Source organism: Furipterus horrens, unplaced genomic scaffold (assembly GCF_987537825.1).
Source record: "Furipterus horrens unplaced genomic scaffold, mFurHor1.1.pri manual_scaffold_4, whole genome shotgun sequence".
NCBI classification, from domain to species: Eukaryota; Metazoa; Chordata; class Mammalia; order Chiroptera; family Furipteridae; genus Furipterus; species Furipterus horrens.
The window spans coordinates 185,925,264-185,947,057 of record NW_028327174.1 but is presented as its reverse complement, the minus strand read 5'-3'; the positions used below and the strand labels follow the sequence as shown (position 1 = coordinate 185,947,057).

Sequence of the window (21,794 nt, the reverse complement as noted above, 5' to 3'; positions counted from 1 at the left end):
AAGTGAGGGATCACTGTAATATGAATTAGAGAAGTATTTAATGGAAAGTTAATTAATATATATATTTAGTACTTTTTTTCTACATTAATGTAATAGTTTGACATAATCTAACCTGGAATTTTTGTTTTGTGTTGGGATTTAAGATTTTCAGTGTTTTTTAAATGTTTCTTTTAAGACTAATTTTTTGAAAGACTTTATTTTCTTAGATCAGTTTTAGGTTTATAGCAGTGTTGAGAGGAAGGCACAGATTTCCCATAAACCTCTTACCCCTACCGGTGCAGTCACCTCCTGTATTATCAGCATCCTGCACCAGAAAGGTGCCTTTCTTTTTTTAAACCAAGAATGAGCGTACATTGATGCATCATAATCACCCAGAGTTTGCAGTTTATATTATGGTTCACTGTAGGTGTTTTATATTCTGTTGGTTTGGACGAATGCATAATGACATACATCCACCATTATATCATATGCTGTGTTTTCACTGCCCTAAAAATCCTGTGCTCCTGCTTTTCCTGCCTCCCTCCTCCCAACCTCTGGCAACCCCTGATTTTTTAACTCTCTCCGTCTCCATAGTTATGCCTTTTCCAGAATGTCAAATGGTTGGAAGCATACAGTATGTAGCCTTTTCAGATTAGCTTCTTTCACTTAGTAATATGCCTGTAGGATTCTTCCATGCCTTTTCATGGCTTGATAATTCATTTCTTTTTAGCACTAAATAATATTCTGATGTCATGCACCAATTTATCCACTCACCTACTGAAGGACATCTTGGTTGCTTCCAGCTGTTAGCAATTATGAATAAAGCTGCTATAAATATCCGTGTACAGGTCTTTTTGTGCATGTAAGTTTTCAACTCCATTGGGTAAATACCAAGGAGTGCGATTAATGGATTGTATAGTAAGAGTATGTTTAGTTTTGTAATAAACCTCCAAAATGTTTTCCAAAGTGGCTATGCTGTTTTGCAGTGCCACTAGTACGTAATTGTGCTATTTGCTTGTCTATATTCTTTAAGGTTCCTTTTAGGCTTTAAAATTCTGTGATTTAAGTTTATTCCCTTATCTTTGAAACATGGCTTCAAGCAAACATTAAAAACATATTTGTTCTCTATATTATTTTTCCAAAACATATTTTTATTGAAGGATATTCAAAGAGTATGGAAGTATAAAGAAGAAAAATGGCTGATGTATTTTCTTTCCCTTTTTTATATAGTTGTGCCATAAAACAAAGTTATTATGGTATATACATATATTCTTTTAAAAATAATGAAATATTTCAAGTATGAAGAAAAATAGAGAGAGTAATGTTAGTTAGGAACACGTATGTATGTCCCACACATCTTTGATAGCTCTTTACACTGTTTGATATTAGCTTTAGATCTATTATTTTATTAGTAAGAAATAAGTGTTAACAGATATCATTCAAGCCCCCTGTTACTCCTTACAAATTTTTCTTTTCTTCCCTTTCCCCTTTTTGCCCAGAACTTGTCATTCCTGTAATGTATATATCATGTGCAGTATACATATATTACATTTGAAACTTTATGTAAGAGAAAACATATCCTTCTGTAACTTTCTCTGTTTGCGTGTAGTGTTTTAGATATTGTCACATTGGTCCATGTGACTTTTTAAAAAATATTTATTTTTTATAGAGAGGGGAAGGGCGGGACAAAGAGAGGGAGAGAAACATCGATGTGCCAGAGAGACATTGATCAGTCGGTTGCCTCTCACATGCTCCCAACTGGGGACCTGGCCTGCACCCCAGGTATATACCCTGACTGGGAATTGAACAGGCAACCTTTTGGTTCACAGGTCAGTGCTCAGTCCACTGAGCCACACCAGCCAGGCCTCAAAGGGAAACATTTTGCTGATGTGGAAGAGGTGAAACCAAAAACTGTCAGAAGCAGTAATAGTTATCAAAATCGACAAGTTCAAAAATGGTTTTGAGCAGTGAAAAAACATCTCGACAGGTGTATTGCATCAAGTGGAGAGTACTCTGAAGGTGACTGAAGTTCAAACATGTAAGAAGAAATACACCATTTTTTTAATAAATAAATTTCATTTTTTGGGTCGCCCTCCCCCCCCCTTGTGTGACCCTGCCTCAATTTCTTTATCCATTCTGTTGACTGACCTAGATTGTTTCCATTTTTTTTGCTTTTACTAACCCTATGGCTGTGAGCAGTTTCTTACAGGTTTTGTTTGCTTGTCTCTCCCTTGGAAGAGTATTTCTCCAGGACTGTGGTACATGAAGTGTGGTGTGAGGACTGAAGAATAACTTCTTGTAAACAGGAAACGTAGGCAGAATGTAAATCAGCTATCATTGTAAACTTAGTTAACATTTGAGTATTCCTTATTTCTTTGCTGACTGGTGACAAACATTGTACCGCAGGTTACTGTGAATAGTGCTGCTCTAGAGTATGTTACTTGGTGTAGAATTGCCAGGTTGAAGGGCGTGTGCCTCATGTGCCTCTTCAACTTGACTAGAGATTTGTTCTTCAGAGATTATATCCCTATACCCATTAGCAGTGAACTCAAGTACTTCTTACTTTGTTTCCCTTTTTTTTGCCAACATTTGGCACTATTAGTTTTGTGAAGGTTGTGAAATTGTAACTCATCATTGTGCTAATTTTACATATTCCTGATCGGTCTGATTGAGCATCTTTTTATGTATTATTTTATATATGGAGCTCATCTCTGAATTGCTTGCTTATTTAGATGTTACCCTTTTTCTTTTTAAAAATTTTATTTAGTTTTAGAGAGAGGGGAAAGAGGGAGAAAGAGAGGGAGAGAAACATCGATATGAAAGAGAAACATCTATCGGTTGTCTCTCATAAGTGCCCCAACCTGACCAAACCCACAACCCAGGCATATGCCCCGACCACGAATTGAACCGGGGACCTTTAGCTTTGTGGGACAGTGCCTAACCCACTGAGCCAGAGCTCAGGGCAGATATTATCCTTTTCCTTTCAGTATGCAATTACCATGTATGTGTGTGATTATCCTGTACAACATCCTTGCGTCTTCCTTTTTTACCCATGACCACCATGCTCGGATACACAGTGGGTTTTAATAAATGAAAGCTTGTGAGTGATCTGGATGGGGAGTTAGTACTTCCCAGTGAACAGACAGTGCTGAGCCCTGAAGGGTTAGAGCACTTAGATGAGCCGGGAGAATTTAGAGGAGGTCGGGTGAGCCGAACTTTGACACCTTTGGGGTTATCTTCTTATTTGTAGTAACCAGCTTTCTCTTGCGTTGTTTTCTGATCTTTGAATTTATTTTTCCGTTTTTTCATAAATACCACCTGAATGAGACAAATTCTTATGGCCTTTTGGTGATTCCTTCCAACTGGGCTGCCTGTACTGTTACATATGTAGCATAGTTCCCCATAGAAAATAGGGCCATTGTATAGAAGGTTGCATGGTGTAGGCAAGGATTTTTAGACTGAAGGTCAGAAGGCCCCATTCTATTTCTTGCTCCACTGCTAATTACCTCTGTGCCCTTAGGTGAGTCCTTAAAACACTGTGCTTTGTATGTTAAAACAGTCTCCAGCCCTCTCCAACTCGGAATCCAGTAGGAATCCTTTTATGTATGTTCAAAGTAAAGTTTTTTCCTTAGGTGGTAGTTACACAGTGTTTATTATAATTCATTAAATTATATACTTATGTTTTGTACATTTTTCTAAATGCTTAATTTCATAGTGAAAAAGATTTTAAAACCCACGGTAGACTAGGTTTCCTACATCTGTCCGTGTACCTTCTTCTACCTGCGCCCCCCCGCCCCAAATAAATAAATAAAAATTCCAGTTGGATTAAAGACTTGCCCTGACCGGCCAGCTTAGTTGGTTAGAGCGTCATCCCAATACACCAAGGTTGCAGTTTGATCCCAGGTCAGGGCACTTACAAGAATCAACCAATGAATGCATAAATAAGTGGGACAACCAATCAATGTTTCTGTCTCAAATCAATAATAATAAAAAAGACTTGAATGCAGAAAGCAAAATTATAAGAGCAGGCAGGAAACAGATAAATGTGTGTGTCAGAGGTCTTCAAGACCACCCCGGGTTCCGTGACTTGCGAGGAGGATTCACAGGACTCTGCGTTTATTTGTACAGGGAAAAGATACAAAGCAAAATCAGCAAAGGGAAAGGCACGTGGGATAAAGGCTGGAGGAAACCAGGTGCAGGCTTTCAAGTATCCTCTCGCAGTGCAGTCACACAGGACATGCTTGTTAATTCCTCCAGCAATGAGCTGTGACAGCACGTGTGAAATGTGGTCTACGAGAGACACTCAGTGCTGACGGTTTTTATTTGGTGCTGGCCGCGTTGGCACTTTCTGCCTAACGTACCAAAATTCCAGATTCCCAGAAGGAAAGCAGGTGTTCAGCATAAACCATATCGCGTGTATAAACAGTTTAGACGCAGTGAGTCAGTCTTATCAGTTCTGGAAATGGTGGGAACCCTGCTGAAATCCAAGTTCCCAGATGCCATCCAGGGACCAGCCTCGCAAGCAGAGACTTTTAAGGGTAGCAATCTTAGGCTTGCTCTGTTAATTCTTTTCTGCAGAATATTTTTCATAATCGTGGAGTGTTGGCTTTTTTAAGCATGACTAGGCACTCAGAAGCCATAAAAGGAAGGGATGGTAAATTTATATGTTAAAAACTTAGTTATGAAAAGAAAGTGCTATAGAATCAAAAGGCATACGAGGAAAAAAAATATTTGTAATAGATGAGAAAGAAGGGGGAGATTTTTTCCAATATACAGGGTGGGGCAAAAGTAGATTTACAGTTGTGAGTGCATGAAACACAGAGTTTATTCTTGTGTTATTATTGTATTATTTTCCATATGAACAGCTGGAAACCTACTTTTGCCCCACCCTGTATAAAAGCTTTTGCAAGTAAGCAACTCAAAGGAGTAATGAGTGGTTTGCTGAAGAAGACATTTCACATGACCAATAAAGATTCAAAAAGATACTTTACCTCAGTAATAAAATAGATATAAACACAGAACAACTGTGTGACCTTTTTTCATCTATCATAGTCACCTAATATTGATTACTTACAATCTTCATAAGATTGATTACACAGTGTAAGGGCGGATATAGGGAAATTGGTAGTTCAGAATATATTCCCCACATTTAACAGTGATTATCTGAGGGTATGGCAGTATTTTAAATTTTCTCATAGATGAAATTAATTTGATACGAGTTTGAATAAGATATCATAGTTGTGGAGAGGGTGGAACTTGTTCCTGACACTTAACTACTGTATGTGATGACCTGAACAGTCTTAGTTCCTACAACTAAAAACTGAGCCTTTGTGGAAGGTGAACTTGAGTTTTAGATTCCTTTTGTGTTTTCAGAAGTTTTGGTTCCCTCCCTTCTCGTTTCTAAGTAAATACTCGTGGGCATCCAGGCCTAATTTGGATTGCCATTTTTAAGAGGCATAGGATTCAAATTCTTTCTATGCCTCTACTAATAGGATTTAGGAATCACACTGTTGCTAAATTTCTGCTCTTTGCTAACTTTTGACAGGCTGAAAAATTTAGTGGTTGATTATATTTATTTACAGTTTTTTCATAAAGTTTGAACATGATTACTTATCTTTTATTTGAAGTATATATATATATGGTTACAAAAATGATGTAACATTTGATTCTCCTCAAAGGGTGTGAAGGGCTTTGCCTCTTCCTCAGGAGAACTCAGGCTGCTTCAGAGGGACCGCTCTCACGTGTGGTGCCCTTTCTGGCACGCCCACCTTCCCATCGTATAATCGTGTTGCCTTTAGAATGTTACATTTTTCTTTCTAGTGAGGGAGAGTAGAAAGTGCTTGGTATGTACTGGGGATACATAGTTGTCAAATTGATAGCACCCAAATTATTTTATGAAAAATGAAAGGCACCAGGTATCACTGGGATTTTTAAGCATTTGGACCAGATTCTCTAGATCAGTTTATTATGAAGAGTGAAACTTTCTGCCCTTTTCCACAAATCTGTAGGTAATTCCTACTGCCTACAAACTGTAAGGCACTAAGGCAGAGAGCCTCCTTACCTGTAACTTTCACAGATGTGGATTGAATTCACTGTTCCTAAGAACGAAGAAAATCATTTGGTCTGGTAATCTCACAGAGTCAGCCCACTCACTCGCCTTTTCTCCCGTTCTTCCTTTATTATGAACTTTAAAAGTCAAAACTTGAGTCTATATTTGGATTTCACTAGTCCCCCCCCCCCCCCCCCCCATTAATGTTCTCTTCCTGTTCTAGGATGCAGCCTAGGGCACCACACTGCATTTAGCTGTCATATCTCCTTGATCTCTTCTGGTCTGTGACAGTTTCTGAGTTTTTCATTATTTTGAAAGTCCTGAGCAGTACTGACCAGGTTGAATATTCCCAGTTTGACTTTTTCTGTTGTTTTACTCATGATTAGATGGGGGTTATGGGTTTTGGAAAGATCACTGGCAGAGGTGAAATGCGCTTCTTGTCGTATCATATCAGGAATCACGACATCCACGTGACATCACCGTTGATAACTTCAATCACTTCTTTCACATAGTATTTGTCAGGTTTCTCCACTGTAAAGTTATTCTCCTTTTCCCCTACTCTATTCTTTGGAAGCAAGTCACTAAATCCAGCCACCCTGAAGGAAGGGGTAGAGGCAGGAATTAAATTCTACCTCCTGTACAGGGAAGGATCTATTGGAATTCTATAAGAAAGATTTGTCTCTTTTCCACTATGTATTTAATCATTTATTTATATCAGTGTCGACTCATGTAGATTTTTTAAATACTTTGGGTTATAATCCAGTGCTATGTTACTTATTTTGTTCTTCAAATTATTCTGGCTTTGGCCACAATAGAGAACTCCCAGAGCAATTCATATATCCCTTTGACATGTTCCAGACCCCATTTTCTTTCTGGCGCTACAGGATGCTTCAGGGGCATTGTGCTGTTTGTCTTTTCCCTGTCTCAGCCCTAGAATCAGCCATTGTTTCAAGGCACCTGATTCTTTTACCAAGATCTGGGTGTTGGGTATGCTTGTTGCTACTAGGGTGTCATTGCTTCAAAACTCCCTCAGGATATGTATATATATATATATAGTTTAAATATATTATTATGGGAAATTTCAAGCATATACAAAAGTACAAATCCTCACTGTCACACAGCTTGAAAGGTTATTAATTAGTGGCCAATCTTGGTTTCATTTATGTGGCCAAGACCAGCCAGCGCACTGGAGGAAGAAGACACAATGTCTCAAAAGCAGAGGAGGGAGGCTTGGCCCGTACCACCATGCAGCCAGCATGCTGGGAGTCCCCGTGGGCTCAGGCTCGCCTGTGCTCTGCACCCTGTGCAGAGGGCTCCTGATCATTCTCTCACAGCACGTGTGCTCTTTCTTCTCCACATCCCCAGCGGACTCGGTTCTTCATTGACGTTGCTTCCCTGATAGTTCCCCTGCTGACTGCTTTGACCATCTGGCCTTCATCTGTCTCCCTTGAACACCTCACTGCAATAGTCTTTGGGGCAGAGCTAGTCTATCAGGTATACTGCCGGAGAAGTTGCTATGGCGGAATGCCTGTTCAGAAAATCCTTGAGAAATTCTTAAAAGTTAGTCTAGATTCAGAATGCATTCCAGCCATCTCCTGTTTCCATATAATTAACAGTGCATTTACTGCTGTTGGCATTTTGACTGTGGACTTCCCACTTTTTCTCAGAAGATTTGCTGAAACTGAGCTCTGTGGGACAGGAACAATGGATTTTGGAGGAGGAGGCTTTGTTCTTGGGACCGCAATGGTTTGTCCAGAGATGAGGGGAAAATGTATGGAAGGGTCCAGATTTTATTATTTTACAAAGTGATTTTACTCTGGCCATTAGTCTTCCTAGAAATATGGTGATTAATCATTATAAAACCCATAGGCTTTGAGGAATGTTTAACTGAGTACGGAATTCAGTGGAACTTTTTCTTTACCTTAATAGTTATGAAATTGCTAACCTCACTACTTTTGATCCCCCCCCACCCCCAACAAATCCTGGATTGTGGCCGTCAGCATTACATACTGTATTACACCAGCTAGCCCTTGACCCTGTTGAAAAGGTTGATTTTGTGTGGCGCTGATGGCAGTCGCACAAGGGTTGGTTTCTTATACGCCAACCGTGAAGGAATAATGTCTACACTGGGATATGTGGCAATACACATGGCTGTGTGCAAACAGGGTCATATGTGCTTAAAAAACTATCACCTGTCAACAACTGGGTAAAAGTAGCACATTGTATCATACTGACAGCTTTTAGCCTCCTTGTATTTCTTGACATAGTTCAGCTAAGTGTAGAAGTAGCATCTTGAAGAATGACCAGTTTAGCCTTTTGTATTTGGATAGTTGTTTCTAGCCTGATCCTTTATTACTAGGTGATATAATTTTCAGTTTTGCCGAATTTCTAATTAAAGGGGCTCTAGTATTGTGTTCTTGGAAACTTATCCAGTCTTCTGCTAAAAAAAAAAAAAAAAAAAAAAGTTCAGAAGCTCTAGTCTCTGAAGCTGACAGAAAGAAACCCAGTCTTTGTTTCATCAAAGCTATAAACAGAAACTGGTTGATTTTTTTTTTCCTTGCTGTCAAATATAACAACTGGATTAATCAACCTGTTGGCAGATATTTACATTGCACCCCAGTACCTTGTGGGCCCTATTTGTACTCAATCGCTGTATGTTTACCAAGTGTTTAATTATATATATGCTACACTTGCAAGGTAAGACTAAAATTTTGGTGATCAGTAGGGACTGGATGTGTGTTTGAGCTACCAATAAGGAAGATTAAATATTAAATGTGAAGCAAATTGGCTTTTGACAATCCATTGTTAACTCTATTTTATTATAAAACTAAGAGGTTCAATTTTTTCTATAACATTAGTGAGGATTAATATTTTAATGTATCTCTGCACTATGTAAAACAAACCAGTAGAGAAGAAACAAAGCCTTGGGACTTGTTAGAATAATAAATTTCAGTATTTTAAAGAAACTGTTGTTTATAGTTGAGGTACTGGAATATTGGAGGGCAGGGAGGAGGGTTTTTACTTTCTATCTTATATCACCTTATACCATTCTTTGTTTTTTATTGTATGTATTTTGTAATATTTACATTAAAACAGTGTGAATTGTGGGGAAAAAAAGATGTTATCACCAATATATATTATCCCTGGTGTCTGATTAAAGTTCTGCGTTGCTCTGCTAGGTAGGTATAGAAGATTTCTTCAAAAATTTTGTATCCTTTCTAGTATCAAAATCCTTTTAAGAAAATGGAATAACTTTGTATGCAGGAGAGAATGTTGTTATCCTTGGCTTTTCCCCCCTCTTTAGATGTTGAATGACCGGGACAGTTGTAAGTTAGTATAATTAGCTAGTAACCCTTTTTAGTGTTGTTCCATAGCTGTGTCAAAATTGTCTGCCTAGAAGGTTGGCTGTGGTTAAAGTTCTGACCAAAGGCTCTGGAGTGCAATAAAAGGACTAAGCCATAAAAACAGTTAGTCTCAGTGGCGTTTGATTTGCTGAATTCTCCTTTTTTTTTTCTTTTTATATTATAGATCAGCTTGAACGGGTCTTTTTACGACTTGGCCATGCTGAAACAGATGAACAATTACAGAATATTATATCTAAATTCCTTCCTCCTGTTTTGCTCAAACTGTCTAGCACCCAAGAAGGAGTACGCAAAAAGGTAAGCGTGTAGGGATGGTTGGGGGGATTAAGTGGTGAATAAATGGATATGTATTACGAAGTAAATTTTCTGTTCCCATATTGGAATCTAGGTTCATGACCCTAATTATGGCCTTTCAAGATGGAGAGTAAGTCTAGGACCAGCTTACATGATTTAAAAGTAGCTTTTGTATGCTTAGCACAGCTGCATTTAGCACCAACTGTGTATACTTGGCATCAGTGCCAGATGATATAAGCGAGATGATATTCTGGAAAGTATGGAGGCTTCATCTAAAATCCATGCCTTTGATTCCAATACGAAAGGTGATCGTCGGGCAAAAATATTCTTTAATCATTGGCTGACTGTGAATATAACCTTAATTAAAAATAAGCAAAATAAGCCCTGGCAGCTATTGCTCAGCTCGTTGGAGTGTCGTCCCATACACCAAAAGGTTGTGGGTTCAGTTCCTGGTCAGGGCACATACCTAGGTTGCGGGTTTGATCCCCTGTTGAAATATGTATGAGAGCCAACCAATCAATGTTTTCTCGTATCGGTGTCTTTCTCTCTCTTTCTCTCTTTCTCTCTCTCTCTCTCTCTCTGTGTCTCCCTCTCCCTCTCTCTCCCCCCTCTCCTCCCTCTCCTTCCTCTCTCTCTCTCCCTTTCCCCCCTCTCCTTCCTCTCTCTCTCTCAGCAATGAAAAAATGTCCTTGGGTGAGGATAAAATAAAAAAGCAAAATAAAATTTTTTGAAAGCAAGATGTATAGCTCCTGTTTGAAGATTTTATAAAGTCCTCTTACCAAAAGTTTAATAATTGTCATATCAGGATTTTCTTTGTTAACCTAAATGTTTTCATGGAACATTTGCCCCCTTTATTTTTAAATAGTTCATTAGTCTTCCGGTCATACTAGATCTTCAGGCCTTTGAGCTGTCATCAGGTTTCATCCCTTGGTCTCCTGTGATTGGCAGTGGCTTCCTGGAGGTCCGCCCTTAGAGGGATCCTGAGATCCATCCTGATTTGGGTTCGTTGGAGAAAGAGTATCTTCAAGAATGTCTGTTATGTTTGCAAGAAGGAATAGGGCGTACTTGTTATATATTTGATGTGCCTGTTGTTAATAGGGCTTTGCTGAGATAAATATGTATTTGCTAATGTCACTATTCTATTTAAAACCCTTCGATGGCCTTCTGTTGCCCTCAGGACGGCAAGGTACAAAAGGCCCTACACAGCTGGTTTATGCCTATTTCTTTAGCCTCATCAGTCTTGTCATTCATTTGGCAGAAATTTACTGAGTGCTTCTGTATACCAGGAGTTAGGGATATATTAGTGAGTGAAAGAAAGATCTAGTTGGGGAGACTGGTATTAAACAATCAGGCGTATAGTATCTAGTTATAAACTGTGATAAATGCTAAGATGGAACAGGATTCTATGGAAGAATATATTTGGGGCACACAGGAAACCTGTGTGTGTGTGTGTGTGTTTAGGAAGTAGCCAAGTAGATATGAAGGGCACATGAACAACAGAGGTGGCCCTGTGCAGAGGCTCTGAGCTGAAACAGAGGTGTGAAGCCTTCATGGAGTGGAAGAAGGTCACGGTGATGCACCCAGTGCACTGCGCAAGAGTGATAAGAGGCAGGCACCGGGGAAGGAAACGGGTTCCGGTGGGCAGCGATTTGAGAAGTCATGCATAAACAATTCCATATGTGAAATTTCGAAATCAATGAAACTAAGAATTAATTTGCGTTGGTTCTCAATTATGTCATTTTTGGGTCTCTGTCAATTTCATAATGCATGTTAGATTTAACCAGGATATCCTGTAAGGTAACTGGGAATTTGTGAATAAGTTGAGTGAAAAAGAAATAGAAATTTTAGGTTCTACTGACATATTATTAGAGTATATTTCCTGTTTTAAGGAAAATGAAGTTTGTTATGTAGACTTCTGTATTACAGCTAACTTTGTATATTCAGACACATTGGACTAGCTGAAAACTAAAGACTCACTGTAGCAAGTGTTGGCAAGAATGTGGAACAACTGGAGATCTCATAGGCTGTTCGTAGGAGTATAAATTGATACTGTGACCACTTCAAAAAATTGTTTGGAATATTCTAAAGCTTATCATATGCATACTCCATGACCAAGCATTTCAACCCTGAGTCAGTATACAACAGAAATGTGTACATATTTGTACCAAAAGGCATATATAAGAATGTTTATAGCAACATTATTCGTAATAGCCTAAATTGGAAAGAATCTAATGTCAATCAGTAGGAGAATAGATAAATTGTGGTATTTTTCTGCTAGAGCAATGAAAGTGAACTACCGATATGAGCAATAACATGGATAAATCTCATATAGTGTACGGTGAAAAATATTCAGACACGAGTTCATCTCATATATTCCATTTATATACAGGATGGGGCAAAAGTAGGTAACAGGTGTGAGTATACAAAACACAAGACTTTATTATTTATTAATTATTGTATTTTCTTTTTAAAAAAAAATGATTTTATTTACTTATTTTTAGAGAGAGGGAAAGGGAGGGAGAGAAACCTCGATGTGAGAGAGAAACATCGATTGATTGCTTCTCATACAGACCAGGAACCAAGCCCCCTACCCAGGCATGTGCCCTGACCAGTACCAAACCAGTGACCTTTCACTTTGTGGGACAACACCCAACCAACTGAGCCATACCAGTCAGGACTGGATTGTTTTTCCATACGAACAACTGTGAAACTACTTTGTCCCATTTAAAAATGATGTTAAAAATTAGCATAGTGGTTAGTGAGTGTAAGGGGGAAAGGGTGCAGGCTTTTGTGGTTCTGGTAGTTACATAGGTGTATTTATTTTATGAAAATTTATTGAACCACGTACTCTCAGTTGTGTATTTTAGCTATAGGCAGTATGCTTTAATTAAAAGTTATTAATAAATATAAGTGAATGAGTAGTAAGGAGAACCGGCATGGCCAGAACAATATATACCAGAGGTTAGTTAATTCTATAGGCTTACTGCCGAAGTTAACTGTTATCTATTTTGCCAGAACTGGGTCAGCTGATTCTTCATTTTTATGACCTTATAGAGGATTCTAGACAGTGAGTAACCAAATTATGAAATAAATATTTAAGGTGATAGCATTGGTAGAAGAAAGTTAAGTAGTTAATCCATTTAAAATAACAAAATGTTCTTAAAAAAGAAAGCATGTAATTGTGCATGTGATTGTTTATCACTGTCAATAATGATTTTCCATAGAGCCCTTCTAGAAATCAACTTAGATGAATTAGATTGTTGGAAGAAGGCTATTTCCTCTAGTCTGGTTCCTCATGATTCTTTTCCCTGTCATCAGCTCTATCCATAGGTCTGGACCAGGTAGGAAGGTTGGAAGAAGTATGCATGGTAATGCAAGTTTCTAGGTCTCTGTAAGTTATCAGTTGTCCTAAGGATGTTTCTTACTGACACACATTTTAGTTTAGGTGAGTTGAATTCAACTATCAGTATTTGAAAAGATTAAATATATGGACCTTGGAGTCAAATCTTGAATATGCCACTTGCTGGCTCAGTATCCTTGGATAAGTTACTTCTTCCCTGAGCCTCCTTTCACCTGTGAAATGGGAATGATGGTATCACATCTCTGGTTGTTGTAAGAATCAGATGAGGTAAGGAATGCGAAACGCCGTGCACAGGTGTTCAGTGGCCTTCATGTAGCAAGTTAACCTCACTCTTCACGGTAGGACTGGGACCATCTGACATGGCCTCTGTCTGTATCTTGCTCTCCACCTCTGGGAATTGACTTGACCTCTGTTTCTGCTTAAAGGAGAGGAAACTTGTTATTATGTAAGTTCTTCAGTAGAATCAGATGATCTTCAGAAAAAAGTAAAAATTCCTCAGCGTTTTACCCAATACCTTTTATAATTTGGGCCCTGCTTTTATCTCTTAGCACTCGGTGTGTCAGCCAGAGGCAGGACGCCGTATTGTTTTCAGCCTCCGTGCCTCCTTACAGCTGATTCTGTGCTTGGAAATTTATCTGATCTTCAGGACTTGGTGTTCTTGTCCTTCTTCCCTGAAGTCCTTAATCTGTCAGATACTTTCTCCTCTGGAAACTCATTGTACATTTCACATACATTCCTCTTTTTTTGTGGTATTCATGGTATGTCTTAGTTTGGGCTGCTACAACAAAATACTATAGACTGGGTGATGTGAGCAACAAATATTTATCTCTCACAGTTCTGGAGGATGGAAGGAAGTCTGAGATCAGGGTGTTGGTGGGGTCGGGTTCCTTGTGCATAAACTCTTCATGGTTGTAGAAGGCGGCCTTCTTGCTGTATCCTCACATAGCAGAGAGAGAATTCTGGTTTCTTATCCCCTTAAAAGGACACCAACCCCATCGTGGAGGCTCAATTCCCATGATCTCATACAAACCTCATTTCCTCCCCAAATCATCACACTGAGGTTTAAGCTTTAAAATATGAATTTTGGGGTGTTTCACTCATTTGTTCACAGGTCTTCTGGGGGACTCTGCCTTAGTGGAGGCCTATCTCAACTTTGACTAACCAAAGGGCATTGTAAAAATAAATTCACTAGTAAAATTATGGTACGTGGATTCTTGGGGAATATTGTATACCCTTTCCCAGTATGTAAAAATTTACTTTTCTAAAGAAAACAAAGTAGCCATTATTTATCAAAGTAAGTATTATCTGAGAAATGAATTGGTTTTCTAGTCTCAGATAAGTAATGCCTGAGAAATGAATTATGATCAGTAATTTCAGTTCATATTTTTCTGTATTTTAGGTAATGGAACTGTTGGTCCATCTGAATAAGCGTATAAAAAGCCGCCCCAAAATACAACTCCCGATAGAGACGCTATTGGTTCAATACCAGGATCCTGCTGCAGTTTCCTTTGTCACAGTGAGTGTTATCTTGGAATATTTGCTGACTTATAGTAGTTTTCTTTAATAATATTTATTAGATGTCATTTATATATTGGCAACTTAGAATTTTACTGTGGGCTCTCTCTAAATGAAGCATGAGATGTTTTTCTTTAAATGACATACTGTTTCACCACTGAGTACTGATCTAGAGGACCTATTCCCATTAAGGAAATGGTAGAAATAGGTTCATGCTAGGGGTGTTTACATTGGGCAAAGGATTGCTGGCGAAATGACTTGCCAGCCATATTGATCTATGAAAGAATTATTTGATTTTTAGTAAAAGATTATATGAGACCAATCTGAATAGAGAGAAGGGTTATATAACATGGACATGAATAAAGGGTAATGGAACAAGGAAAAAGGAAGGCTGAATTTTAAAAACATCTGTTTCTTATATATAGAATATATTAAGAAAGATATCCTTTTAAAAAAATGGATTAAACTGAGACTGGTATGAAATGTTCCTATTGAATTATTGTCTTCATGAAAATTAAATATAGAACAGTGTTGTGTGAGGGCAGGTGATGTTTTTTCCCTGGCCCCTGTTTCCAGCATTGAGGCAGAAAGTATTGGGTCTTATCTAACATCTGGATTTCAGACCTATGGAGCCACCCGCTGGTCCAGACGTCTTGTGTGTGCCTGCCCTGGACACTACCTACCTCCATTACAGATGTTCCTTTCTTTAAATTCATAGGAACATTGTGTGCCAATAAAATTGCCAAATAAAATGACTTTAAAGGAAAGGGATAACCTTTATTGAAGGGATTTAGAACTACAAATTGGCAGTTGCAGAATAGTCATGGGGATGTTAAGTACAGCATAGTCAGTAATACTTTAAAGAGCTAGATGGGTATTTGAAATATTAGGGGGAGCACTTTGTAAAGTATTTAATTATCTAACCACTGTGCTATACACCTGAAACTAATACAAAATAATCTTGAATGTGAACTATAATTGAAAAATGAAATTATAAAAAAGAGAGGGAGCCCTGACCAGGTGGCTCAGTTAGTTGGAGTGTCGTCCTGTACACCCAAAATGCTGTAGATTCGATCCCCAGTCGGGGTACATGTGGGAGGCAACCAGTTGATGTTTCTCTCTCACATAGATCTTGCTCTCCCTCTCTCCCCCTTTCACTCTCTCGAAAATCAATAAACATATGCTGTAGTGAGGATTTAAAAATAATAATAAAAAATGGATAACCTTATGAAGTAGATTCTAACATGAAGAATCTTCCTAAAAAGAAGATCTTTATTTTATGTATAAATCCAGATAGGCATTGATGGGTTTGCTTAGAATGAGGCGTTCCCATGGGTTATAGTGAGGCAGACATACTGACAGCACTTAGCCTCCCGTGGTTCGTCACCCATTTGGTAGTTATTGGAGTGAGAAACCAGAGCGCTGCAATGTATGAAGGTTGTTCTAGTAACACACCAGTTGGGGAAGGGCAGCCTAGGATTTAACACATGGGCTCCTCTTAGCTTGAAAGGATTAATGCAGCCAACTGGGAGAGCTGATGTGGAGTTTGTAGGCTTAGATCAAATGATTACTTTGTTCTTTTCAATGAAAGTAATTGCATATATGAATACTTCCCCCCGATATTATTGAAGCATAATTAATGAAATTGTCTATATTTAAAATATACAGTGTGATACTTCGATATAGGTATACATGAATGCTTTGGGTTAGGTGTTGCTCCCTCCCATGAAGCCCATCCAAAAGTGAGCATTTTGAACAAGTGGGGCTGGGATTCATACTGAAATATAATAGTGGGTTAAACTGTAACAAACATGTGATAACATATGGAAGGAGGATGCGGTTTATTTGTTACAACTCCCTAAGTTACCAACCATAAGTTTATGATGAAATCCGAGAGTATTTCCTTCACATTCACCTGCTTTCCTCTCATTGCCGTAGAATTTTACTATAATTTATGTTAAGATGGGCTATCCTCGCCTACCAGTGGAGAAACAATGTGAACTGGCCCCCACGCTCCTTACTGCGATGGAAGGGAAGCCTCAGCCGCAGCAGGACAGGTATGCTTCCCTGCATTGCGTTGTTTCCCAACTGCAGGAGTCGGCGGCTGCCATTCAGAAACGGGGCCCCAGCTTTGGTTGCACTTGAGCTCTGTCAGCTGACAAGTAATTGAATTTTCTGTGTTGCCTCAACTCAACGTTATTGCTTTGTTAATACTATCGTAACATTTCTTAATGTGAGCATATTGAAAAATGTGCAGAGGTAACAACATTTTTCCCAATCTGCATGCTTTTTTTTTGTCAATGGTTTTGAAGCAGCTAATTTTTTGTGATTGCAGAAATTAGAGTTATAAAATACTTTCCATCAAAACATGTCTGTCTAGGGGGATGTAAAGTTTCAGAGCAGTTTTCTTAAGGAACAGATCACTTGTTTATATGAATGTGGGAATTGGAGCAGTGGAAAGGTTTAGAAAACATCCCGCGTTTCTAGGGTTAGCTCAGGGTCCTGTGTTGTAGCCGTGTAGTGGTGAGAACCATCAAGAAGTTGTGGAGGAAAGATGGAGTTAAGTAATGTTTTCAGCTCACCTTTTTAGAGTATGGGCATTTTATAAAGAGAGACTGTAATACAGATAGTTACAAGTGAAATTAATAAACATTAACAGTCCCTGTTTGAAATTGTTTTTATGTGTTTTAAGAATAGCAAAGGTGTTGTGAAAGATGGAATTATTGAAGCTGTGTTACTTCACATGGTGGAAATTTTAATATTATACTTCAAATATTGACATGATTGATTTTTAATTTCTTTAGCTTGAGAACAACTATTGCAGTTAACTTAAAAGGAAAACATTTTATTGAAAGGGCATGTAATAAGTTGCATTTTACTTAAGGTTTAGTATAAAATCTCTTGTGCTGACAGATATTAAAACTGAACCCATAACATGCACATCTTTTTTTCTGGAGCTTCTTGTGATGAGCCAGACGGGCTACATGCCAGTTACCACTCAATATACTGAACTTCCAGTAAGAAGGGAATCTAGGCCCATCCCTAGATTAGCACTTTGTAAATTAGTTGTGTTGAAAACGAGTGGCCCTTGCTATCGTTGCCACTTTTTGTTACGTGCTTTTTGTCTTGTCTATTACTTTATGTATAAAAACCATGTTTTTTTAAGTAGTTGCAATAAATGTAATTGTTTTTTCAGCTTAATGCATCTTTTAATACCAACCCTTTTTCACATGAAATACCCTGTTGAATCATCAAAATCAGCTTCTCCATTTAATCTTGCTGAAAAACCAAAGACTGTGCAGCTGCTTTTGGACTTCATGCTAGATGTCCTTCTGATGCCTTATGGGTAAGTTAAAGAAATGAAAAACAAAACGAAACCACCTTGCTCATGACTGCCTTTAACTGTGTGGAGTTCAGTACTGTTTTAAGTGATTCAGTTTTCACCTGAAAATGGATGCATATCGGACGTTTGTGCTGTCCCCCTGCCGTCTCCTGAGTTCCAGTCCCTCTGCTTACTGACCTTACAGGTGTGGGGTGGCAGTTGTGATTTCAGGCTCAACCTGTCCAAGCTGAAATCTGTTCTTCCCCACAGAAGTAGGTCCTCTTCTTTCCTCACTGTGATGATTCTGTGATGGACTCTGGTGAGTCTCTTAACCACGTAGGCGTGCAGTTGTCAGTTGCTTCCAGCTTCTCTCTCTCATTGCGATGACGTCAGTCCACCAGCCCCCTCCCCGCTGCCGGGTGTATCCTGGAGCCAGTCCCACTGGCAGCTGTCTAGTAATGGCTCTCTTCAGCTGCTGTCACCACGTTCTCACCAGCTATTCCTCTAAAACCCTCTACTCTTCCATAGTGTTTCCTGATTTTTCAAACACAGATCTCATCCTTGGGCTGTTGTTTTTAGTCATACATGCGCTCATGTATTCACCTACTCTTATGTGTCCTTGCCTTTCTATGTTTTAGAAGAATATACTTCTCTCTGCTTAGAATGCTTTCCCTGTGAAAGGAAAAAAGAAATAAAAAAGAAAGAAATGCTGAAAGAGACAGTAGCCAAAAAAAAAACAAAAAAAACAAAAAAAAAACTACTGAAAAAGCATCTCAAAGTAGCTTACGTGCCAGCTAGATGTACTGCTAACCGTCCATCTGTACGTATCGCCACGTCCATCTTCCTAGCACGCTGGGAGCTCCTCGAACAGGCGCTGTGTTGTCTAGCTCTTGTCCCAGGCGTAGTGCCCCGGTGGTGATCCACTTCCAGCCTACTTATTTCCTAGGCTGTCCTGCTGCCAGAGATGTTTTTCTCAAATACTGGTTTCATTATGTTTCTTCCCTGATCAAAACTACAATGTACACTGCAAGGCTGGCACGTGGGGCTCCATATCATCTGTCCCTCAATCTGGACGCAAGGCTTCATGCTGTATGGTTTCTTTCCTCTCCCATTTGCTCTCCTCCTTCCTATCTCTCTGGCTTGGTGGCTTTATTTATGGACCTTCAGACATTTCCACTAACCTCTACCTGTTTACTTCCACTATCTCTGTTGTATCCTTTCTTATGTCATCTGATAACCTGTCTAATGTTGTGATGTTATTGTCTCAACTTGCTCCAGATGGCAGAGACTCAATCTTATCCCGTGTTCCTCTTTCTTGTGCTTAGAATGATGTTTTGTACAGTGTTAGCTGTTCAGTAATTATCGATGGATTTACTTACTGCCACCAGTCTTGCTATGGCTTAGAAATAAATGAACACCTCTCTTTATACTTGTAAACCAGGAGGAAGCCAGATTTACCAGGTGATGATGGCTTTGGTAAATAAACTTTGAAATCCAGATTTAACTAAGTCAGGTTTCTTTTTTTTTTTAAGATGAATTTAGGAATTGAATGAATATGGTATATAAATAAGTAATGTGTTATAATTTACTATGCCATCAGGATCAGAGTCTTTTCTTTAATTTTTATTATAATGGGTATTTTATTTTAATAGCCAGTCTGTTGATTTGTCAGCATATACTTTTAGAGTTTGAGAGAACTTAATATTTATAGAGAAGTTTTTATTGTGTAGGAATACCAGTTTGATTGGATCAAAATGAAATTACCAGAAATCTTATTTTTAATCTATAGAAACTAACAATGAAATAGAACGGTAGATTAAGTAATTTGTTGCTGTGAAGGGCTTTGAACATACAATGGGAAAAGCTAATTTGCTATTCCTCTTTGAGCCTTTTTGATGTTTTTCATTTTGGGAACATTATATGCTTGTGAGTTAAGTGATTTTAGTAAGTTTTGTAATACAGGGACATAAGGAGTTCAAGGAGAATTGAAGGTGAATTGCAACTTAGAAATAGAAATGAGTGTGAAAATATTCTCTGCTTTGAGTATAGAGCAATAGTGTTTTTACCATCCCTCATCCCCGCCCCCCAGTCAACAGACATTTCTCTGTATTGGTCAACTAAAAACTCAAAATGCAATGTGTTCATAGTGGCTCTTAGAACAATAGTTTATAGACTGAGAGTGAACAAAATATTTATATTTATTGTTGGTAACTATTATAGTTCATTTGTAACCAGGCTGAGCAGATGTACAGTAGTCCCTCTCTATATCGAGGTTCACTTATCGCGGCCTCACTGTATTGCGGGATTTTAAAAAATATTATATTTAATTATTTATTGCAGATTTTTTGCTATATCGCGGCATTTTGCGGTACTGTATATGTATGTTGTTAAAGTTGCATATGTTTAAGAATGTAGAATATGTTTAAGAACATAAGTAGTGTTTATAAAAGTGTGGAAAAGGTTAATAAGGGACTGGGAATGGTTTGTAAGTGTGTGGGAAGGGTTTATAAAGCCTTAAAATATATATAAATACTAAAATAAATATAAAGTTCTTATTTCACGGATTTTCACCTGTCGCGGAAGAGGGTGGGTCTAGAACGTTAATACCTGCGATTTAAGTGAGAGGATACTGTACTCTTAATGTTAATTTGCTAAAGATTAGATACCTTTTTTAGATACCTTTAAAATTGTTCTTTTGTGATGAACTTTTACTTTTAAGTGTTTATTCTTCTAGAAAAATTCTGTGTGAGGGAAGTACATAATTGAATGTATTATATATGCATGTTATGTATGTGTTTTAATGGAGGGAAATTAAATTTCTATTTCTTTTCCAGATATGTGTTAAATGAATCCCAGAGTCGCCAAAATTCATCTTCAGCACAGGGTTCTTCTTCAAATAGTGGGGGAAGTTCTGGAATACCACAGCCTCCCCCAGGAATGAGCTTTTATGCAGCTAAACGAGTTATTGGTGATAACCCATGGACACCTGAACAGTTGGAACAGGTATTGCGTGCTTATTCATAACGCAACTTAACCCTTACACGCACCCCTCTGTAGCCCATGAGAGCATGTGTGACATCGTTCCAGTGTATTCAGGCTCTCGAATGAAATATGTTTGAAAGGAGCAATTGATGTGACGTGTTCTCTTTTTTGTGCCAGCTATTTGTTCAAGCCCCAGGGAAAGGGAGGAGTGGGAACTGCGCTTCGGTTTTTCTAATCTTGCTTACATATTTCAAGTATGAAGTACAGCCCACTTATAAATTGAGTATTTTAACTTCTTTTAGTTTTAGATTATAGGTTTAATAATTATTTAGCTGCTTTGGTGCAGTTAAAACATCAGTTATCCTACATTATTCAACATTTTTAGGGCTCTACATTTTGTGTAAAATGAGGGACTCCTGTACTCACACGTGGCAGTATGGGGGAAAGCATGACTCCCTTTTATAGTTCTTCCTGGGAATTTAAAAATTGGCAGTAAGAATTTTATTCTGGATTTAAACAGGACACAGATGTTCTTTGAGCAGCTTTTTAAAAAGACTGGTGCTCTACAGAGAAGGGGCCTCACTGTGTCTGTGTCATCAGCCACCTCAGGGAAGAGCAGATGAGATCAGTATGTAATTATTCTGGAATTCAAGCAACACGGGTTAGGCTTCCAATCCTTCCTTTATCTCTCCCTGGCAGTCTGAATGATTCGATCCTTCTCTTTTGGGGGATGTGAGTGATCACTGGTCAAAACTGTTCTGAGGAGAGGGGAAAAGGCAAGCGGGACGTTCTTGCCACTCAAATTTGTAGAGTGATTTGTTCAGTGAGGGCTGTATGCAGTTAGATTTACTTCTTCATGTTTTATAGATTTTTTTCCTCCTTAAGCCATGATGTAAGGTAAATAGTAACAGAAGCTACTTTTTATTGAGT

At 38.4% G+C, this 21,794-nt stretch overlaps 1 protein-coding gene and 1 pseudogene across 1 annotated transcript in view; both read left to right on the top strand.

The window, feature by feature from the left end:
* ECPAS (Ecm29 proteasome adaptor and scaffold) overlaps positions 1-21,794 on the top strand; it is a 94,367-nt gene that overhangs the window by 13,162 nt on the left and 59,411 nt on the right. The window contains exons 2-6 of the mRNA XM_090274559.1: positions 9,557-9,687; positions 14,445-14,561; positions 16,499-16,617; positions 17,757-17,906; positions 20,717-20,885. Of these exons, the coding sequence (XP_090130685.1) occupies positions 9,557-9,687; positions 14,445-14,561; positions 16,499-16,617; positions 17,757-17,906; positions 20,717-20,885 (686 nt within the window). The remainder of the gene's footprint in view (positions 1-9,556; positions 9,688-14,444; positions 14,562-16,498; positions 16,618-17,756; positions 17,907-20,716; positions 20,886-21,794) is intronic.
* Positions 7,191-8,772, top strand: LOC150013546 (glucosaminyl-phosphatidylinositol-acyltransferase PIGW-like; annotated as a pseudogene).